The 19,106-nt window shown below is 40.0% G+C and overlaps 1 protein-coding gene across 2 annotated transcripts in view; it reads left to right on the top strand.

Moving 5' to 3' along the window:
* Positions 1-19,106, top strand: part of CDKAL1 (CDK5 regulatory subunit associated protein 1 like 1) — a 649,098-nt gene that overhangs the window by 506,371 nt on the left and 123,621 nt on the right. For both annotated transcript variants that reach the window (XM_060164267.1, XM_060164266.1), the window contains one exon: positions 10,593-10,655. In XM_060164267.1, coding sequence (XP_060020250.1) covers positions 10,593-10,655 — 63 coding nt within the window. The remainder of the gene's footprint in view (positions 1-10,592; positions 10,656-19,106) is intronic.

Here is a 19,106-nt window from a genome sequence, read left to right as displayed (position 1 = left end):
TGAGGATCTGCCAGGATAAATGGTGCCACTTCTCCTCCACCTCCCGCACTACGAAAACGAGAGGCTGATTATTGCACCTTCATTCCACTGAGGTTACTTTAGAAACCGTAAGGCCAGGGAAGAGTTTCCCGCCGACACTGCTGTGCTTTCAAATCAGTGCTACGTTTCCACGTTGGCCTGGTTATGTTACTTGAGCACCATTACAGTCGGGTGAACAAATTCACTTACCCATTTTCTAACGTCCCCTCTCAGAAGTCTGCTGTTTCAGTGTCTTCCAAGAATGGAGGTTATACTGGGCCCCGCACTGTGAAGATTGGAGAAACTAAAGAACATGGTAACTCTCCTTGAATTTGCTGTAACAGGAGGGAGAGAAGGAAATTTAGGACTCCAGCCAGCAGCGTTCATTGCCATTTCCGTTATCTTGCAGGTCTTACTGGAAAGTGAGAGGTGAAAAAATAAATAAAGCTTGATTTTTATTTTTCCTACCATCCTCCCAGTAGAGTTGTTTCTCGTAGAACACAGAAGTATTATATATATGTACCATATAAAGGAAAAGCAGGTGATATTTTGAAGTTTGTGTGTTTCCCTGAGTATCTTGGGGTATTTTTGATCACCAAACATACTTCACATCACTGACTTTTTTAATTGATTTCTAAATTGGGGGGTCGACTGTTTAAATTCCAGGGGCTTGTTTTTCCTTCTTCTCGGTGATCTTGAGTGATTCTCATCATCTTAGGGACACCAGCCAAAAACCTACGATATAAAAGTGAGGTTGTGATTGAGCGCTGATAATGTCAAGTGCTTTTAATTAACACTCTGATGTTTTATACATTGATAACAAAATAAAGGTTCAGATTTATTAAATTAGCTTTCCACTGATTTTTTTTTTTTTCTTGCGGTACGCGGGCCTCTCCCTGCTGTGGCCTCTCCCGTTGCGGAGCACAGGCTCCAGACACGCAGGCTCAGCGGCCATGGCCCACGGGCCCAGCCGCTCCACGGCACGTGGGATCCTCCCGGACCGGGTCACAAACCCACATCCCCTGCATCGGCAGGCGGACCCTCAACCACTGCGCCACCAGGGAAGCCCTCCACTGATTTTTAAAAAGCTCCCACCACATAGGGAACTAAATATGTAAGAGCAGCCTGTTCTCTGCAGCCAAAGCCTCAACGTGCCCCAGAGGAATTCCTGCATAGAGTCCATTTTTAAGTCAAGGAAGAGGTCAGGAAATAAGGCAAAGCTATAGGCATAATATGAGATTAAGAATGGGAATGCCTGATAGAATTCACAGCCCAGGATGGCAACAGCTGAAAGACAGTGTGGAACTGAGAGAGAAGAATAGACGTTAACAGTTGGAAGAGACCTTAGGGATCAGCTTGGCTAGTGGTTCCCAACTTTGGCTGCTCATAGGAAAACTCAAGAACTTTTAAATAATACACTTGAGTAGGTCCCACCGTGCCAATTAAATCAGCATCACTAGGGATTAGGACCAGAGCATGCATATACTTCAGAGGCTCCCCAGTGATTCTAACCTGCAACCAGGGTTGAAAACCACTGGCCTAATCCAACTCCTTCATTCTACATATGAAATCCAAAGCAGATACCCGGCCCAGTAGTCAGAGAGGAATTATTTGCTTGGATTTTAACCTTAATCTTCTTGTGTCCTTATATTCCCTATGCGATCATATCCCCTCTCCCGCTTTAAATTACACCAGTAGGCTCATGACTCCCAAATCTCTCTTCCTTTTTTTAATTGAAATATAATTGATTTATAATTTTGTGTTAATTTCTGCTGTACAGCAAAGTGATTCAGTTATACAGTACATATATATACATATTCTTTTTTATATTCTTTTCCATTATGGTTTATCACAGGATATTGAATATAGTTCCCTGTGCTATACAGTAGGACCTTGTTGTTTATCCATCCTACATATAATAGTTTCCATCTGCTAATCCCAAACTTCAAGTCCATCCCTCCCCCTTGGCAACCACAAGTCTGTTCTCTATGTCTGCGACTCTGTTTCTGTTTTGTAGATGAGTTCCGTTTTGTCATATTTTAGATTCCACATATAAGTGAGATTATATGGTATTTGTCTTTCTCTTTCTGACTTTCTTCACTTAGTGTGATAAACTCTAGGTCCATCTGTATTGCTGCAAATGGCATTATTTTGAGGTTTTTTATGACTGAGTAGTATTCCGTTGTATATATGTACCACATCTTCCTTATTCATTCATCTGTTGATGGACATTTAGATTGTTTCCATGTCCTGGTTATTGTAAATAGTGCTGCTATGAACATAGAGGTGCATGTATCTTTTTGAATTATAGTTTTGTCTGGGTATCTGCCCAGGAGTGGAATTGCTGGCTCATATGGCAACTCTATTTTTAGTTTTTAAGGACCTCCATACTGTTCTCCATAGTGGCTGTACCAACAGCCACTTACATTCCCACCAACAGTGTAGGAGGGTCCCCTGTTCTCCACACCCTCTCCAGCATCTGTTATGTGTGGACTTTTTGATGGCGGCCATTCTGACCAGTGTGAGGTGGCACCTCATTGTAATTCTGATTTGCGTTTTTCTGATAATTAGCACCACATCTCTCTTCTTAGCACCATACACTTAATGTCTGACTTCTTTCAGATTAACTCTCCAAATGTCACTGTATTCAAAACTGAACTCCCTGCCCCCTCACCTCACCACTCAAACCTGCTTGTCAGTCTAGATTCCTTATCTCAGTGCAGGGTACCTCTCTCCCCTCAGCTGTCTGCGTCAGAAATCTTGGAGTCATCCTCTGCTCTCCCCTGTGGTGTACTCCTGTCTAACCAAGTGCCGCCTGTCCTGCCTCTTGGCACTTTCTCACGCCCTTCCCACCTACTCCCCTTGCCCCTCGCTGCCTTTGGGATGGTGTCATTTCTGCAGAACCACTGGACCCTCTTCTCGCAGTCTTCAGCCTCTAGCCTTGCTCCCATGCTCCATCTCTAACAGCATAACAAAACTCTTTCTGCAGCTCAAATTTGATCATTTGTCACATTTCTTGCATTGTGTGCTCTAATCATTTAGCCATTTCTTTGATTCAACAAAGCTACGTCTTTTTTCTCTGCCTCAGCATTCCTATACTCGACCTACTTTCTTACAGTATAAATGGCATAATCTATCTATAGACTCAGTTCTTTTCTTTCTGCTTTTATCAAAAGCTGACCTCCCCAGTACACCGTACTATTTTCCCTCTTCAACCAAATGCTGTCCCATTTCAGACTGAGTTTAATGGGGTCCGCGTTGCCCACACGCTGACTAGGGGAACCTGCCTCTGCAGGAAGCGTAATAGAAGATCCCAGAGCTGCCTCAGCCTCCGACCACGTCCTTGGGAGCCACGGCCTGCACTCACCTCTGCAGGCTTCCTGGCTACTTCATTTCTTATCCCTGACCTCAGTGTCTCTTACTGCTTTGCTTAGTCCTTAGTCCTCACTGTGATTCTCCCAGTTCCTAGTTCTTCACCAACAACCCTTTGGATTCTCAGTCTTTGTTATTATCTTGCAACTCTTGGCTGTTTCCACCCTTTTGCCTCAGGATACGGTTCCTGAGGTGGAATGCGTGTCCTTTCCGTGTCATGTAGTAACTGACCAGTCCTTGATCCCTAGCCGTTATTACCTGGAACTTTGACTCCAGCCTCTTGGGATGTATTTAGAGCCACAGTCTCCTAGTCCCCACGGCACCATCATTGCCCCTGCGTGACACACAGGTCAGCTATTCAGAACCTGATCGTCCAATTGGTGAGTTTCCTGGGCTCCTTATTCTCTCATTCTTACTTCGCTGCTGTGACTCGCCACTTAATCGGTTAACCGCTTCTTAGGCTCTCTGCCCGAAAGGGAGCAGGAAAAAATAAGTGTGTTGAAACTCTCCTTTCTTAGCATATCATTTATACTTTAAAAAAACAAAAACAAAAAGAACAACTTATTTTAGTGGTTGCCCTAGAATCTGCAATATACATTTACAACTAGTCCAAGTAAAGAAATCCACTTTTACATAGGATGATAAAACTTCACAGGTAGTATGAATACCTTGTAATAACAAAATAACCCTAATGCCTTCCTCCCATCCCTTGTATCATTGCTGTAATGTATTTCACATATACTTACGCATACATAATCAAATACATTGTTGCTATTATTATTTTATCTGTTATCTATTAGATCAATTAAGAATAAGAAAAATAAAAGTTATTTCACTTATTCCTTCCTCAGTGCTCTTGCTTTCTTTATGTAGATTCAGATTTCTGGTATATATTGTTTTCTTTTCTCTAAAGAACTCCTTTTAACATTTCTTGCAAGGCAGGTCTACTGGCAGCAAATTGCCTCAGTTTGTCTGAAAAAGTCTTCATTGTTCCTTCATTTTTGAGAGGTAATTTTGCAGGGTACAGAGTTCTAGGTTGGTGGATTTTTTGTTTTCTCTCAACACTTCAAATATTTCACTCCACTCTCTCCTTGCCTTCATGGTTTCTACGGAGAAGTTAAATGGAACTCTTACCTTTGTTGTCTATAGGTAATGTGTTTTTTCCCCTCTGGCTTCTTTCAGGATTTTTTTCTTTATCTTTGATTTACTGTAATTTGAAAACGATATGCCAAGGTGTAGTTTTCTTGGCATGTGTCCTGCTTGGTGTTCACTGAGCTTCCTGGATTTGTGGTTTGGTATCTGACCTTAGTTTGGGGAAATTCTCAGTCATTCTTGTTTCAAATATTTCTTCTTTTCTTTTCTCTCTTTCTTCTCCTCCTGGTCATTCCATAACCACATATGTCATACCTTTTTTAGTTATCCCACAGCCTTTGGATATTCTGTTCTCTTTTCTTTCAGTCTTTGTTCTCTGCTTTGTAGTTTTTGAGGATTCTAGCGATATATCATGCTCTAGCTCAAGAGATTCCTTCCTCAGCTATGCTCAGTCTATTAATAAAGCCATTCTTCATTTCTATTACATTATTTTTGATCTCTAACATTTCTTTTGGTTCTTTCTTAGGATTTCCATCTCTCTGCTTATATTGTCCATTTGTTCTTGCTGTCTGCTTTATCCATTAGAGCCCTTAGTGTATTAATCAGAATTGTTTTTGATAATTCTAACATTTCTGTCATGTCTGGTTGTGATTTTTGCTCTATCTCTTCAAATTGTGGGTGTTTTTTGCCTTTGGCATACCTTGTGATTTTTTATTGATAGTCGGATGTGATGTACTGCTTAAAAGGAACTGCCTTTAGTAATGTGGCAAGATGTGAGAGGTGGGGAAATATTCTACATTCCTATGATTACATGTCAGTCTTTTAGTTAGCCTAGACCTCTGGACTGTGCACTTCTCGGTGTTTTTCTCTCCTCTTAGGTGGGATAGGATGGCTAGGTGGGCTGGAGTTGGGTCTTCCATTCTCCAGGTCAGTTAGGCTCTGGTAATAATACCCTAGCAGGTTCAGTTTTGATTAGCTAGTTTCTCCTGAGGGCAGACCTTGTTAAAAACAGAGTGCACTGGTGTATTTCAAAATGGTTCCTTTTCCCTCTCCTTCTGCTGGAAGCCCAAGGGGATTTTCTCTGATATTTACTGTGGGAACCTCATTGAGCTTCTGCTAGTAAATCTCACAACATCGTGAGGGCCCCTACTACTGAATCCCATTGGAGTCCTTAGCTCTTAGAGTTGTTAGCACCGGGCCTCCAACAATCCAGCAATTATAGTTCCAGTTTTCCTGCCCCAGCATTGGTTCCCACAGGGATTCTCTCTGCCCTGGGAAGCTGTGTTCCCGGTGATTGCCTGTTGGTCTCTCCAGTTGCAGGGGGGTGGAGGGGGGCAGGTGGGGGAGGGCAGTAGTTTTCCCTGAGTTTCTGGTTTTTCAGTCTTTTCAGCTTATTACTTGTGAGGACAGAGTGGTAATTTCCAAGTTCCTTACGTGCGGAACCAGAAATCAGAAGTCAGTACAATGAAACTCAAACTTGCTCTTTTGTCTCCTTACCACAAAGTATGATGAGGATTTGTTGAAACATTTATATTTTATTATAATATACCTTAAGCACATCGAACTCTCTGAAAGCTTGTAGGTTTTATCATTTTTGAGAACCCATATGTAGGAATGACATTCGTAGCGTTATTACAGTTTTACCTTATAATCACACTATTTTCTTTGAGAAAACTTTAATCTACAAGTAGCGAATGGGCACAGAAAACACTGAATTCGTTTGAGGAACCAGGAGAAGTTAAATTGGTGGATACTGTTAAAACTCAGTTGATTGTGTAACTTCATGTTCAAAATACAGGTTCTCATCACATGTGGAATGTCTTTCAGATCCGAGCTCTTTTGTTACCTTTGATAAAAATTGAAATAATTACATCATCTGGAAATCTGAACTGTTAAAAATCCTCCTTTGGGGCCTTTAAATTTGTCTGGTTTTGTCTGAAAGGGAGTGTAAACATGGATCTAAAAGGGGTTCATCAGTGTTTTCTGTCCTCGCAGAGTGAAATTCAAAATTCCTATAGGCGGGAGATGCCTATAGGATAGAGATCTTCAGGTGTTCAGCTTGTCAGAAATGTAGAAACTTTACCAAATTTACATACTGCCTCATCTTTTAAACCCAGCTGCAACCCACAGAGACTGCAGGACTCAGCATGTAGTTACTTTTTACCATCCTCTCATCTCTGTGGCCAGGACCTTGAGATTAATGACGAGGTGGACTTGAAGACACCTCGTGCTGTTCGCGGGGAGATGTTTGCCATATTCATTGTACTTTGGCCACCCTCATTCCAAGTTCATCACACAACTTGTTTGACACGTTTACTTTTTGAACACTTGGAGAATTAACAGGTGGTTGCATGACTGAGATGTTTATTTTAACAGGCGAAAAAGTGGGAGGTAATTTAGACACACACTATGATGCAATAGGAAACTACCTAACTGTTCCATTTTTGGCTCAGCTTTTCGTTTCAGTTAAAACTGCTGACAGCAAGGCTCAACAGGTCTTGTAGCTTCGTATTGTTAACATTGTCTGCACGTGAGGAACTGGCTCACTAGCAGTAATGACCGTGCTTTAGTTACTCGTACACAAAACCTTCTCCTTGGCTTTAGTGCTAGAACTTAGCAAAGGGTCTCTTCTCAGAGTTTCTGCCATCCGCAGTTACGCTGTGAATGCAGAAGGCTCTAAAAGCCCTACATCTATCTCAACGTGCTCTAGAAAACAACTTGTAACATTCTCTGTCTGAATATAGAATGCCCAGAAGGCAAAATCCTACAAACAAGACAGCAAGACAGCTAATTCTTATTTTCCTTGTTGTGTTCATCCTGGTGTGTCAGGATATCCATTAGGGTTGATTCTTGAGCTGTCTTCATTCAGTGAGCAGAAGAAACAAGGAATTTTACTGGACCGTTAGTTGTTCGTTTGATTTGGGGGTCAAGGGACTATTGCCAGAAGTGGCCATGGTCAGAGATAGAGATTCTAGGTGAGAGATGGCTGACTTTTTCCGTAAAGGACCGGATAGTAAATACTTTAGGATTTATGGACTATAGGGTCTCTGTTGCAACCACTCAACTTCTGCTCTTGTAGCGTGAAAGCAGCCATAGATAATACATAAGAAAATGAGAGTGGCTGTGTTTCAATACAGTTTCATTTACAAAAATGGGCAATAGGCTGGATTGGCCCAGGGGCTATCGTTTGTCAATCCCTATTCTGGATCCCAGAAGATACAGTTCTGGGCTATATGACTCTGACCTCACAGGAAGAATAGCAGTGGTGTTCCGTTAACTGGACTAGTAACATATAACCTTCAGTATTCACAGCCAAGACTTTACTTCAGTTGTATGTAATACATTTGTTGTCAGAACAAAAGGGCATCCTTTCCTCACTGTCTTCTTTTGGGGCTTAGTCTGAATAGTGTTATTTGCTTTTTATTTATACCCTACTTTCTTCCCAAAATAATAGAAGGTATATTTAGATTTTAGCTATCAAAATAAAGATATAAACTCCAAACCCACATAAAAAGGTCACATAAAAGAACCTCTGAATACTCCTTATCCACCTGCCAACTCAAGCTGGTAACTCAACCATTTTAGGGACTGATTGGTCCTTGGGACACCTCCTAGGTTGAATACTGATATGCTGCCTATTTTATCTTCTCAAGCATAATTTCCTTTCTGAAAATAAAATTTCCCCAGTGTTTTATATTGTCTCTTACCAAAGGAAGTGTTAATATCCGTCATTTTTCTTCTGATTGAAGTATAAGCCAAGAACTGTTAGACCAACTAAGTGGGTGTGTGGAAAGGAAAGAGAAAATTATAAGCTAATGAAAACTTTGGCGGGCAAGTGACCTGTTCAGAACAGATTCCAGGGCTCATAGAGCCAGGGGACTGTTTCCAAACTGTTATAGATACATCTCTGCTCTCTAGAGAAAAGGAGTGTTAGATTACTTTCGAGCCCAGTGGTCAGAAGCACAGCTCAGAGCTGGACAGAGGAGGTAGGAATTTTAGCTGAGCTGCAGGGAGAGATGACTGTTAGTGGGTGTCAGAATGTGGAAACAGGCCAAGTGAGTTGAAGGACTGCTAACTGGAACTGTGGCTCCAAAGACAGTTCTGAAGTAGAGAACTAATCTTTGGGAAAACTGTGAGTGTATACAAATGACTCTAACACAAGGTCCTAATTCATATCAGCTCTGACTGCTGAGCCAAGTAGCTGCCCAAGGTCATATAGAACCTATGCCGGGGATCTGCCTAGACCTGTGGCGTAGGGGAGGTGTGACAGATGTGCTCATGAGGAGGCTGGAGTTTAAAGAAGGAAACACTTCCCTAGGAAACATGAGTACCAGGCAAGCATTAACAACATCAGAGTAGAACCTGGAACAAGATGGGGGCAGCATTAAGGACAACCAGGCCACTCTCATGACAGAATTTTAAGACGCGGTAGTGGGCTAACTCTATGATGTATAAAAAATAAATGCAAGAAATAAATTCTATCTTTTTTTTTTTTTTTTTTGCGGTACGCGGGCCCCTCACTGTCGCGGAGCACAGGCTCCGGACGCGCAGGCCCAGCGGCCGTGGCTCACGGGCCCAGCCACTCCGTAGCACACGGGATCCCCCCAGACCAGGGCACGAACCCGCGTCCCCTGCACCGGCAGGCAGACTCCCAACCACTGCACCACCAGGGAAGCCCAAGAAATAAATTCTATAATCAACAGCTGGGATGATGTTCAGTATCTGTTTTTAAAATATCTATTTTCTAAATTTAAAAATGTTCTCACCTTTATAAACGAAAAAGAGAAATTAAGAATTTCCAACCTAAGCCACAATCCCTTCTTCTCTTTCACTCTTCATGAGAGGACACACCGGCCTAGTGTTTGGGGGAGGGGGCAGCTTGACAGTGTCTGTCAAGGTAATAAACATGCATTCCACTTGATCCTGCAACCGGACTTCCATAATTTATCCTTTTTTAAAAAAATACACACACTAAAGCTGGCAAAGATGTTTGTGCAAAGATTATCATTATATTTATAAACTGAAATGCATTTCAGGAAAGAAGTTCAGATTTCAGAAGTTTTTGGATTTCATAACTCTGTCTAAGGGATTGCAGAGCTGGATATATAAGCATTTAAGTTTGGCAAGGATAAATTGTGAAGAGGAAAAAAGTAAATTTCAGAACAGTGTATACGGAATGATTCCTTTTCTTTGGAAGTAATAGTAATCAATTGTGTGTGAAGATATATGCACAGAAGGTCTGGAACCATCCACAGAATTGCTCATGGTGGCTGTGGTGGGGTGGACAGATCACAGTGGATTAGTAAACAAGCTGGTTCTTATAGTCGACTCTCGTAGGAGAACCGCACACTTCTCCATTGTCACAGACACTGAGGAACAGGAGGTGGAGAAGCCCGGCTTCTTCTAATGATGACAACATCATTGGAAGTGAAGAGAGGCTTCTCTGTTCATAACTGTGGATGAGACTTACATGTCATCATTACCGATGCAATAGTTTTATGCCTAACTCAGGTATATTCATTTATTCATTAGTTTAGCAAATATTTGTTGAGGGCCTACTGTGTGTGAGACACCATATATATAACAGTGCCACATATACATATCTGTGTCACTATATAGCAGTGACAGAGCAAAGATAGCCTCACAGCTGCAGACTCCAGCAGACAGACCCAGGCTGTGACCAGGAAGCCTGAAGTAGGCATATTGCTTGTTTAAATGGATGCATGCTAGTGCCTAACTCAGAGTAACTGAAGTTGGTGTTGCAATGAAATTGAAAGTGTCCTGAATATGTTTTTCTTTCTTTTCATAGTTTCTTCTTCATTTTAGTCTCTGAATTATGCATTTATTATAAACAGAGTTTTAATTATGGAACCTTCTAGAAGGAGGTTGCCTGACTGGTCTGTGACAGTGATCCACATAGCCATCAAGTGGCATTGGTTTCTGGTTATATCCATTTGTCCCAGGTTGACAGTGTAACCCCTCAGCTTGCACAAAGGAGGAATCTCTAAGTAAACAATGTTGTAAAGCAGATACATACATACAGACAGACAGATACATGCGTGTATATTTTTGCCATCAGCGTACTCACATGTTTGTGTTTTCTTCCACAGAAAAAGCAAAGAACAAAAGATCTTTCTCAAGTATTTCATTCTTACAATCCATATGATCACAAGGTAAGAGAAGAATGTTATTAGTGTTCCTGGGTAGTAGAAGTCCTTCTGAATGTATAGCACACTTTTCACCAGTATATAGTGGTTTTGAACTACAGTTACCAATTACATTTATATTTCAGTTTTAGTTTTTTAACTCTTTATCTCTTGTAAAGAAAAGAGAAGATCTGTATTTCTGAACTAAAATAATTCTATTTTATGCATATTAAAATCTAGTTACATATCATCACTGAAATTTCAAAGACTGTGAAAAGACAGATTTGGGGGTGTTTTTTGATTGGTGGGTTTTTTCTTTCCAAACAGTGTAGTAGACGAACCTGGCTTTGGAATTGGTAGAGACAGTTGAAATATTATCTGCCAACTGTTGGTTCTCCATTGCTTCTGACAGAAACTTATGTTTCTAAATAAAAATCCTAACAAAAAGCAGTGCCGAGAATCATAACTGAAATATTCACTCCCGAGAGTTTTGCTACACAGGAGACCGAGTAGTGTAATGACCCCTGCATCCCCATCCCATAGTTTCATAGACCCATGTCCAGTCTTGTTTCATTTATACCCACACTCTCCACTTCCTATATTTGAAGAATTCTCAAACATCTCTTCATGTATAAGTATTTCACCATATATTTGTAAAAGATAAGTTCTCTTTAAAAAAAAAAACATAACTTTTAAAGAAAACGCTCAACACCACATCTTCATGGGGGGGGAATACATTAAAGTATTCTGAGACTTGTACAAAACTTCTATATCATATAAGGTTCCAGTAAATCTGTTAATTCGAGGTGATTTCAGAAGCAAACAAAACATTCGCACAGTTGAAATGCTAATATACACTTAAATCTTTATCTATGAATCTACAAGGAGACATGTGGTAAGGATTTTTTAACTAGCCAAAATAAGTAGTGTGAAAAGTACTCTCCTCATCGGAGAACACAGAAATGTCTGGATTCAGGAGGAAAGAACTGTGCCAGTTGTTCATAGAAGTTGAAAGAATTTGAATCGCTTCTGGTGTTTCTGTAGCGAACAGTTGACTTAAGCATCAGAAATTTGTCAGAAGAGGTGTTTATATTCCACGTGACCGCGGCGATACACAAGACTAAAAATTTTATCATTTCAAGTTACATTTTTCAAGTTAAATCAGTCACTTTGCAGAATATGGCAATTTGTTTGGAAGCGATCGAGCGAGCCAGGCGTGTCTGACAACGCAGGCGCAAGGTGCAGGCTGATAAGTAGTACAAGAGCAAAAGGAATGAGCTTGGCCAGATTTCTGGTGGGGAAGTTGCATTTTTTTTTTTCGACGATGCCACTTAATAAACATAAATGCAACAGTGGCTGAAGTTAACATTTAACAACAGCAACAACAAGAGGCTATGACGAATCAGAGGTTTTGCCTGACTTGTCTAAATTTTGCCCACTTCGAACAGTTTTTTAATTCACAGTTAAGGGAAATTCCATTATTCTTTTATTAGAACTCTTAATGGAACTTCGCCATTCACAGCTTCTCCCAGCTTCCTCTTCATATCCTTTGTGGCACTGTATCAAAGTCACCTCAGATGATTTTGGCTTCCCTTGTGAAGACTTCATTCCTCTACAAATTAGTCATCAGGCAGTGAGGAATTGAATGTAAAATGCCAAATGGAGTTCCTTTTGATCTTTGCTTTAAGATCGGTAATAAATTACTGTGAAGTAGCTGGACTGCTTGATGAGTGGGTTTTGCAGCCCCCAAGGTTCAGCCTGGGGGCGTTCTGTCTTACTCTATACCTGTAGTGAAGGGAAAGGGGAGAGTTTTCCTTCTGGCTCCCGTCCCTTACTGCCTCCTCCGGATTTTCTAAGCTCCAACCAGGCAAGGGTAACCGTGTTACTTTTAACTGTGTCTCTTGTTGGTCAGTTTCCACAAAGACTAGAATCACAGGGATTGAGTCACGTGCACTGTTTTCTCAATATTAGAATGTTCCTTTTTTCCCCATAAATAAAATAATAGAAGGTTGTGGTTCGAGTTACTTTGTCATTTTTAATTACCCAATTATATTCGAACAAATTCGTTCTCTAGGCAGAAAAAACGTTAGTGTAAAACGTTTTGTAAGATGTGGTTAAAGTTGGTTTAAACATCTCATGCTCAATGAGATTTCTGGAGTGATCTTCAGGTTAAATATATACATGTGTCATAAATAAAAGCTTATATAAAGCTTATATAAAATAAAGTATAGGCTGTCTGGGATTTGCTTTAAAAAAGAATCAAAGGAGGAACGTGGGTAGGGCACAGTAAAATAAGGTTGGCCATGTGTTGATGATTATTGAAACTGAATTATTGGTTTGTAGGGGTTCATCATTCTACTCTGTGTATGTTTTTATATGATTGAAGTTTTCCATAGTAAAAATGATGCAAGAAGTAAACTAAACTCTGGTCTGCTCCCGGGAGCGAACGTTGTGATACTCTTTTCCTCTCCAGCTAAATCTTTTCAATTGTTCATTTTTCCCTTGATGTAAATTTGTACCAAAGAAGGAATACTCAGCATTTCAGTGGGTTCATTATGCTGGGTAAACTCAGAAATGCAACTCCTGTTCTAGAGTTGGCATAATTTCCTGGGGCTTCATCCCAAATTATAGTGGGTCACTTAAATGATAGCCTTGCCTACAAGAAACTGTTAAAACAGTTGTCATTACAAAGGGGCGTTAGTACCACCGTTTTGTTCTCAGTGAGTCAGTTATATTTGCTCTCCTTTCCTTCCCCCCAACCAAGACTGCTCCTGCCTGACCCCAGACACAGGAAAGTCACCAGGTTAAACAAATTTGTTGTTTGAGTGAAGCCAGGTGCATTTCTTAAGCATACTGTAAAGCCATTGTTTAGGTTGTAAATGGTCAGTTTGTTTTCCCTTAGGTGCTGTTGCAAAAAGCAAATAAAGCTTAGGGCAAAATGAGCATTCAAAATTACTCTTAAGAAAAATACCTGAGTTGTTTTTTTAGACTCTAAGACAAATTTTGCTGGAGACTGGACGAATTTCATTTTGGATTGTTATCTCTGGTCCCATGTCCATTTTTTAAAAAATTGTTTTTGGGAGTTCTCATAATACAAACTTACACAGAAAGGCTTGACCAAACCTAATTCCCACTTATCTATCCTAATAAAAGGGAACATTGGTAAAGGGAATCCAAAGCAGCAGGCAATCTGATTGTATTTTGAACATTATATTCTTTCCTCTGTTATTTTAATAAACACATAATAAACGTAGCTTGGAATTTCTGAAAACACATACTAACTACCAGGAAGATTATAGGGATAGAGGTCTTCCACTTCACAGACAGCCAACCTGGAGTTGAATTTTTCCTTTGGAGAAGTCACAGGTAAGTAGAATAGGCTATAATTAGAACACTTTTATTAAAGGTATGCAAATTAGCATATGCTTTTTATCTTTGGCCTGACGAAAATATTGCCATGCATATAAAAGATGTCTCTCTCTTTCTTATTTCCTTCCTTCCTTACTTCTTTTCTTTCTTGTTAGATTTTATCAGAATTATGTGTTTGGAGAAATCTAGGTTTATTAGCTAAACACAGATGTTTTTTATAATCTGCTATTGTAAAAAGCTACTATAAAATATGAAAATACTTGGCAAGAAAAAAGTACACAGTTCTGTTTAGATCTATAGTGGTTTTTAACATCTGCAAAATTGAATAAGTTCCTATTCCATTATTCTTTTATTAGAACGCTTAATGGAACTTAAGGGGCAGAGATTATTTAAACAGATAATCTATCTGAATTAATATATACTTGACCATTAAAAGTGAGTTTTTAACAGGCTGTCACTGTTATAGTTTCTGTATTTTGTGAAGTAGGCTTCTCATTTTCTTTTAGTGACTGTTGTTGTTTTAATAATTTTCTACATTTGTAAAATGTTCTACATTTCGTACATAAATCAATGGACAAGTAGAAACATTATTATATGGCTCCTGTGTTGGTGCAATAAACTTTTCTTTGTCTTTTTGGTGACCAATTTTTTTTAATGATTTTTCTACACACATAGACATGTATCACTTGAACTGTAAACAAACTCACCTGTCCAAAAAAACAGCTGCGTGTGAATACACTTGATAAGTTAGCATGTGAATAGATAGAAAATCACTCACTCCGAGTGATTTTATGTAGCAATCTTAGCCGTCAAAAACACCTGAAAGTAAGCCAGCCTAGGCCCAGACTGTCAAAATCATCTAATTCTCTCTCCCCGCCTCATTACTTCTTCAGTTCTCCATCCACAAACAGTCCAGTTTTTTGGTTTTTTTTAATAGTTCTAACACACATAGATGCCTGGCTTCTCAAACCACAGTCAACCCTAGCAGCAGTTGAAAAGAGGGTAGTTATTGCTTCAAGAAGTCAGAGCTCCATTAAGCAGTGGCCGCATACAAAGTGAAGGCAAGGACAAGGCCATAAAAACTCTAAGTCATTAACAGAAGGACTCTAAAAGTGCAGCTGCCCAAGTCCCCTTCATTTGGACCCAAACACCCCTGTAATACATTTTTGTAGTCCCGGAATAAAATAATTGGACCAAAATTATATCAAGAAACAGATGTTTTGTTTAAAAATAGTAGAGATGTGTATAATCTATTTGTACAAACTATTTTATGAATAAATTTCATTTATCTTGAAAACTCTCTTAGGAACAGCTGGTTCTGAATAAGGTTGGGTAAATGAAGTACGTATTACTATAGACAGTGGTTTAATAAAAGAGAAATAGTGAAAGAATGGTTGAACATGTATTGGTAATTGGGTTAAGGACAGAAAATATGTGGGAGCATAAAAGATGAGAAGGGTAGAATCAGTCTTACCCCAAATTATTCATTCATATAATTAGACACTGTAAAAATATTAAAGCCTTTGAGAATTATTATAAGATATTTTTATCCTAAAGATTACTCTAGGCATAACTTGAGTGAATACTTGTAAGCAGTGAATCAGTACAATGCATTTTTAACTGAAGTATTAAGTGTACAAAAAAAGTTGATATGTATTTCTCTTATCCACCCTTCTAAGACTACCTTAAGAACTGTCGTGAATACAACCACTTGCGGGAATTCATATCTCCTAGTGCACAGTGAGCTATATAATAAAAAATGTAAAATTATATTTTCTGCGGCTTCATTTGGGCAGAAGCCCAATCTATTTCAGAAGTCTTGGGACAGAAAAAGTCTTCAGTTATACAACCCCCTTTCCTCCCTTAAGAGATTAGTAGTCTCTATGACATCAAGTTTCATAAATACATATATCATACCTTAAGCAAAAGGGACAGTTTCGTTTCGGAAAATCATGTATTGATTTACATTTCTCCATTAATCAAATATATCTAGTGATTTAAGATAAAAGTTACTTTATCCAGCTCTTTATGTTTGAAGAATAATGGCCATTTGACTCCATCCTCAGGCAGCTACAATACTGTCAAACCTTCCTCATCCCCTGTGCTTTGAATAACGTCATGCAGCAGCAGAGTGCTGTGGGTTGCGCTTTAGAGAGGGAGATGCAGACTTGGATTGTTGCCTGCTGGCCCTGTTGAGCTTTGAGCTATCTGCTGTCTGGAAACAGCAAATTCAGTTTTTAATGGATCCAGCCCTCTACGATAGCCAGATTTTCATGGCACATGCAGAGAAAGAGACAAGTTATTGATTTGGCATGTTTTTGCCATGCTTAAAACAGTTCTCTGCAGCACGTTGGCCAAAGCCACTTGTGCGCTTACCTCCATTCCCCATCTCTGACAAAGACTAAAAAATGTCTAAAAAGTAATTTTCGGGATGTTGCTAAGTATCAGGAGCAATTGGATTAGCTTCTAACTGTTTGAGTTCCCTTATTGTCATGTTAACATGTGTCATACTAAAACCATGCTCGGGTTATGGCCTTGAAACCCAAGGAAGTGAGCGCTTCAGTAAATATTAAACCCATTTCATTGGCTCCATGAACTCCACTCTAAAGTCGGTTGAATAACTCAGCCTCAGAATAATGGACACACTGAAAAGCTCTTTTGGTGTAAAATCTGTGCTTCCCTCTCTAGGTGACCATATAATTGTTGCCAAAGAGGCAGATATAGTTCAGCTGCTTCCAGCTTCAGCAATAGGTATCTCTAGCCACGCTTTTGCTTCCTGATGAATGCCAACCTGATCCAAAAGCATTTTCCTCATTTTTAACTTCCCTCAGCTTGTGATTCAAGTTGAGTAACAGGTCATGTTTCCTTGAGCCTAACTTTGACATTGTACCTGTGTATTTTCTTCTTTTCCTTCTAACATGGCATTGTTCTAAAACTCAAACATCATTTTTTTACGTGTTGATTTAATTTACCTTGTTACTGTAAACGCAGGGATAGGTGGTATGGAAGTATGTGTAAATGGCAGAGATTGTGGTGACGTTAAAATGATATATCCAGGGACCCATAGATGTCAGAATTCTGCTCTGGCAGTTACCCTGAGGATTGACAAGGAGGCTGGAATCTGATTGGACCATTATTATTATTGTTATATTATCATTATTATTAAGCTACTTACAGCACACCCTGTAACTGGTAATATTCTCAAAGCTTTACATATACACATAACTCATTTAATCTGTATACCAACCCAGTAAGTACTGTTATTATCCCCTGTTTTATAGATGAGGAAACTGAGACACAGTTAAGTAACTGCTCAAGGTCACACGGCTAGTAAGTTATAGAGCATTCTAGCTCCAGAGTCCATGCCCATCACCCCTCTGCCATGAGTAGCTGCAAATCTGCTGAGTAAGAGGCTCTGATAAAGGTGGGCTGACAAACACAGCTTAAGTTCAAGGTCAGGATGGGCCTTCTTACCCTGCCTCTTTCCCTCCAACCCCTAAATCTAAACAGGCAAACTCTATATGGAAACAGAGGCAGGAGAAGGAATAAGGAGAGAGAAAGGACAGCAACAGTCCGGGGGAAGAGTGTCAAGGATTCCATTGACTGGCCTCCCTGTAAAGCAGACAGTAAAGCAGCCAAGCTTGTGCTGACCACGGCCACCCTCACCTCCACTCTTCCCCTGTCTGATTCATTCACCATCAGCCTGGGGCAAAGGAAACTTGATTTAAGCTGTACATCAGGGCTGCTATCATCAGAGACTAACAGATGACTGCTAAACACTGTCGGGCACACTTTTACTCACAGAGCCCTGTTCACCGTGCTCTCCTTTCAGCTCCCCTCTGTGAGGGTGGGAATGGGGCAAGTTCCAGCCAAAGGATGGGAGTTCTTTAGGGCCAAAACAGCAGGGGATGTCCAAGCCAGGGAAACAGGGCATGCCAGCCTAAAACCCTAGAGCCCAGAGAAAGGTTGAGGAGAATCAACTGAAGTCCAGTGGAGATGGGAAAATGGCAGCAGGGCAGGTTAGAAACTGGTAGACTGCTGTCCTGTTCCATCTATCAGGACGCCAGCTAGCATTTGCAACTTATCTTATGGGCAGGTGGCGTCATGAGGCAAAAGTCAGAAAGTTCCCCAGGTCCTGACTAAATGTCCTATTTAGTAGCATATTCTCCTCCCTCCACCTTCCCGCCCAGCTACTCCCGGGAAATATCAGCAATAGGGGAAAACAAAGTTCATGATCAAATATTTTGCTAACATTCAGTATAAAAGTACTGATAAAAAATTAATCAAAAGAAAATCTAAAAGGCAACAGAAGCAAAAATAAACAAGTGGGACTACATGAAACTAAAAAGCTTCTGTACCACAAAGGAAACTATCAACTAAATGAAAAGGCAACCTAGCAAATGGAAGAAAATATTTGCAAATCATATATCTGGTAAGAGCTTAATATCCAAAATATGTAAAGAATTCATACAACTCAATAGCAAAAAAACCCCACAAACAATCCAATTAAAAAGTGGGCAGAGGATCAGAATAGACATTTTACCAAAGAAGATATACAGATGACCAACAGGCGCCTGAAAAGATGCTCAGCATCGCTAATCATCAGGGAACTGCAGATCAAAATCGCAGTGAGATATCACCTCACACCTGTCAGAATGGCTGTAATCAAAAAGTCAAGCAATAAGTGTTGGCGAGGATCTGCAGAAAAGGGGACCCTTGTGCACTATTGCTGGCCATGCCTCTGTGGAAAACAGTATGGCAGTTCCTCAAAAAACTAAAAAAACAACTACCAAATGATCCAACAATTCCACTTCTGGGTATTTATCCAAAGAAAATAAAAACACTAACTCAACAAGATGTATACACCCCCATTGTTCATTGCAGCATTATTTATGATAGTCAAGACATGGAAACGACCTAAGTGTTCATCGACAGATGAATGGATAAGGAAAATGAGGTGTGTGTATATACACACACACACAATGGAATGTTATTTAGCCATAAAAGGGAGTCTTGCTATTTGCAGCAACATGAATGGACCTTGAGGGTATTATGCTAAGTGAAATAAGTCAGGCACAGAAAGACAAATACCGTATGATCTCACTTAAA

This window comes from Lagenorhynchus albirostris, chromosome 10 (genome assembly GCF_949774975.1).
Source record: "Lagenorhynchus albirostris chromosome 10, mLagAlb1.1, whole genome shotgun sequence".
Lineage (NCBI taxonomy): Eukaryota > Metazoa > Chordata > Mammalia > Artiodactyla > Delphinidae > Lagenorhynchus > Lagenorhynchus albirostris.
Note: the sequence above shows the minus strand (reverse complement) of the source record. Positions and strands in the feature narration are given on the sequence as shown.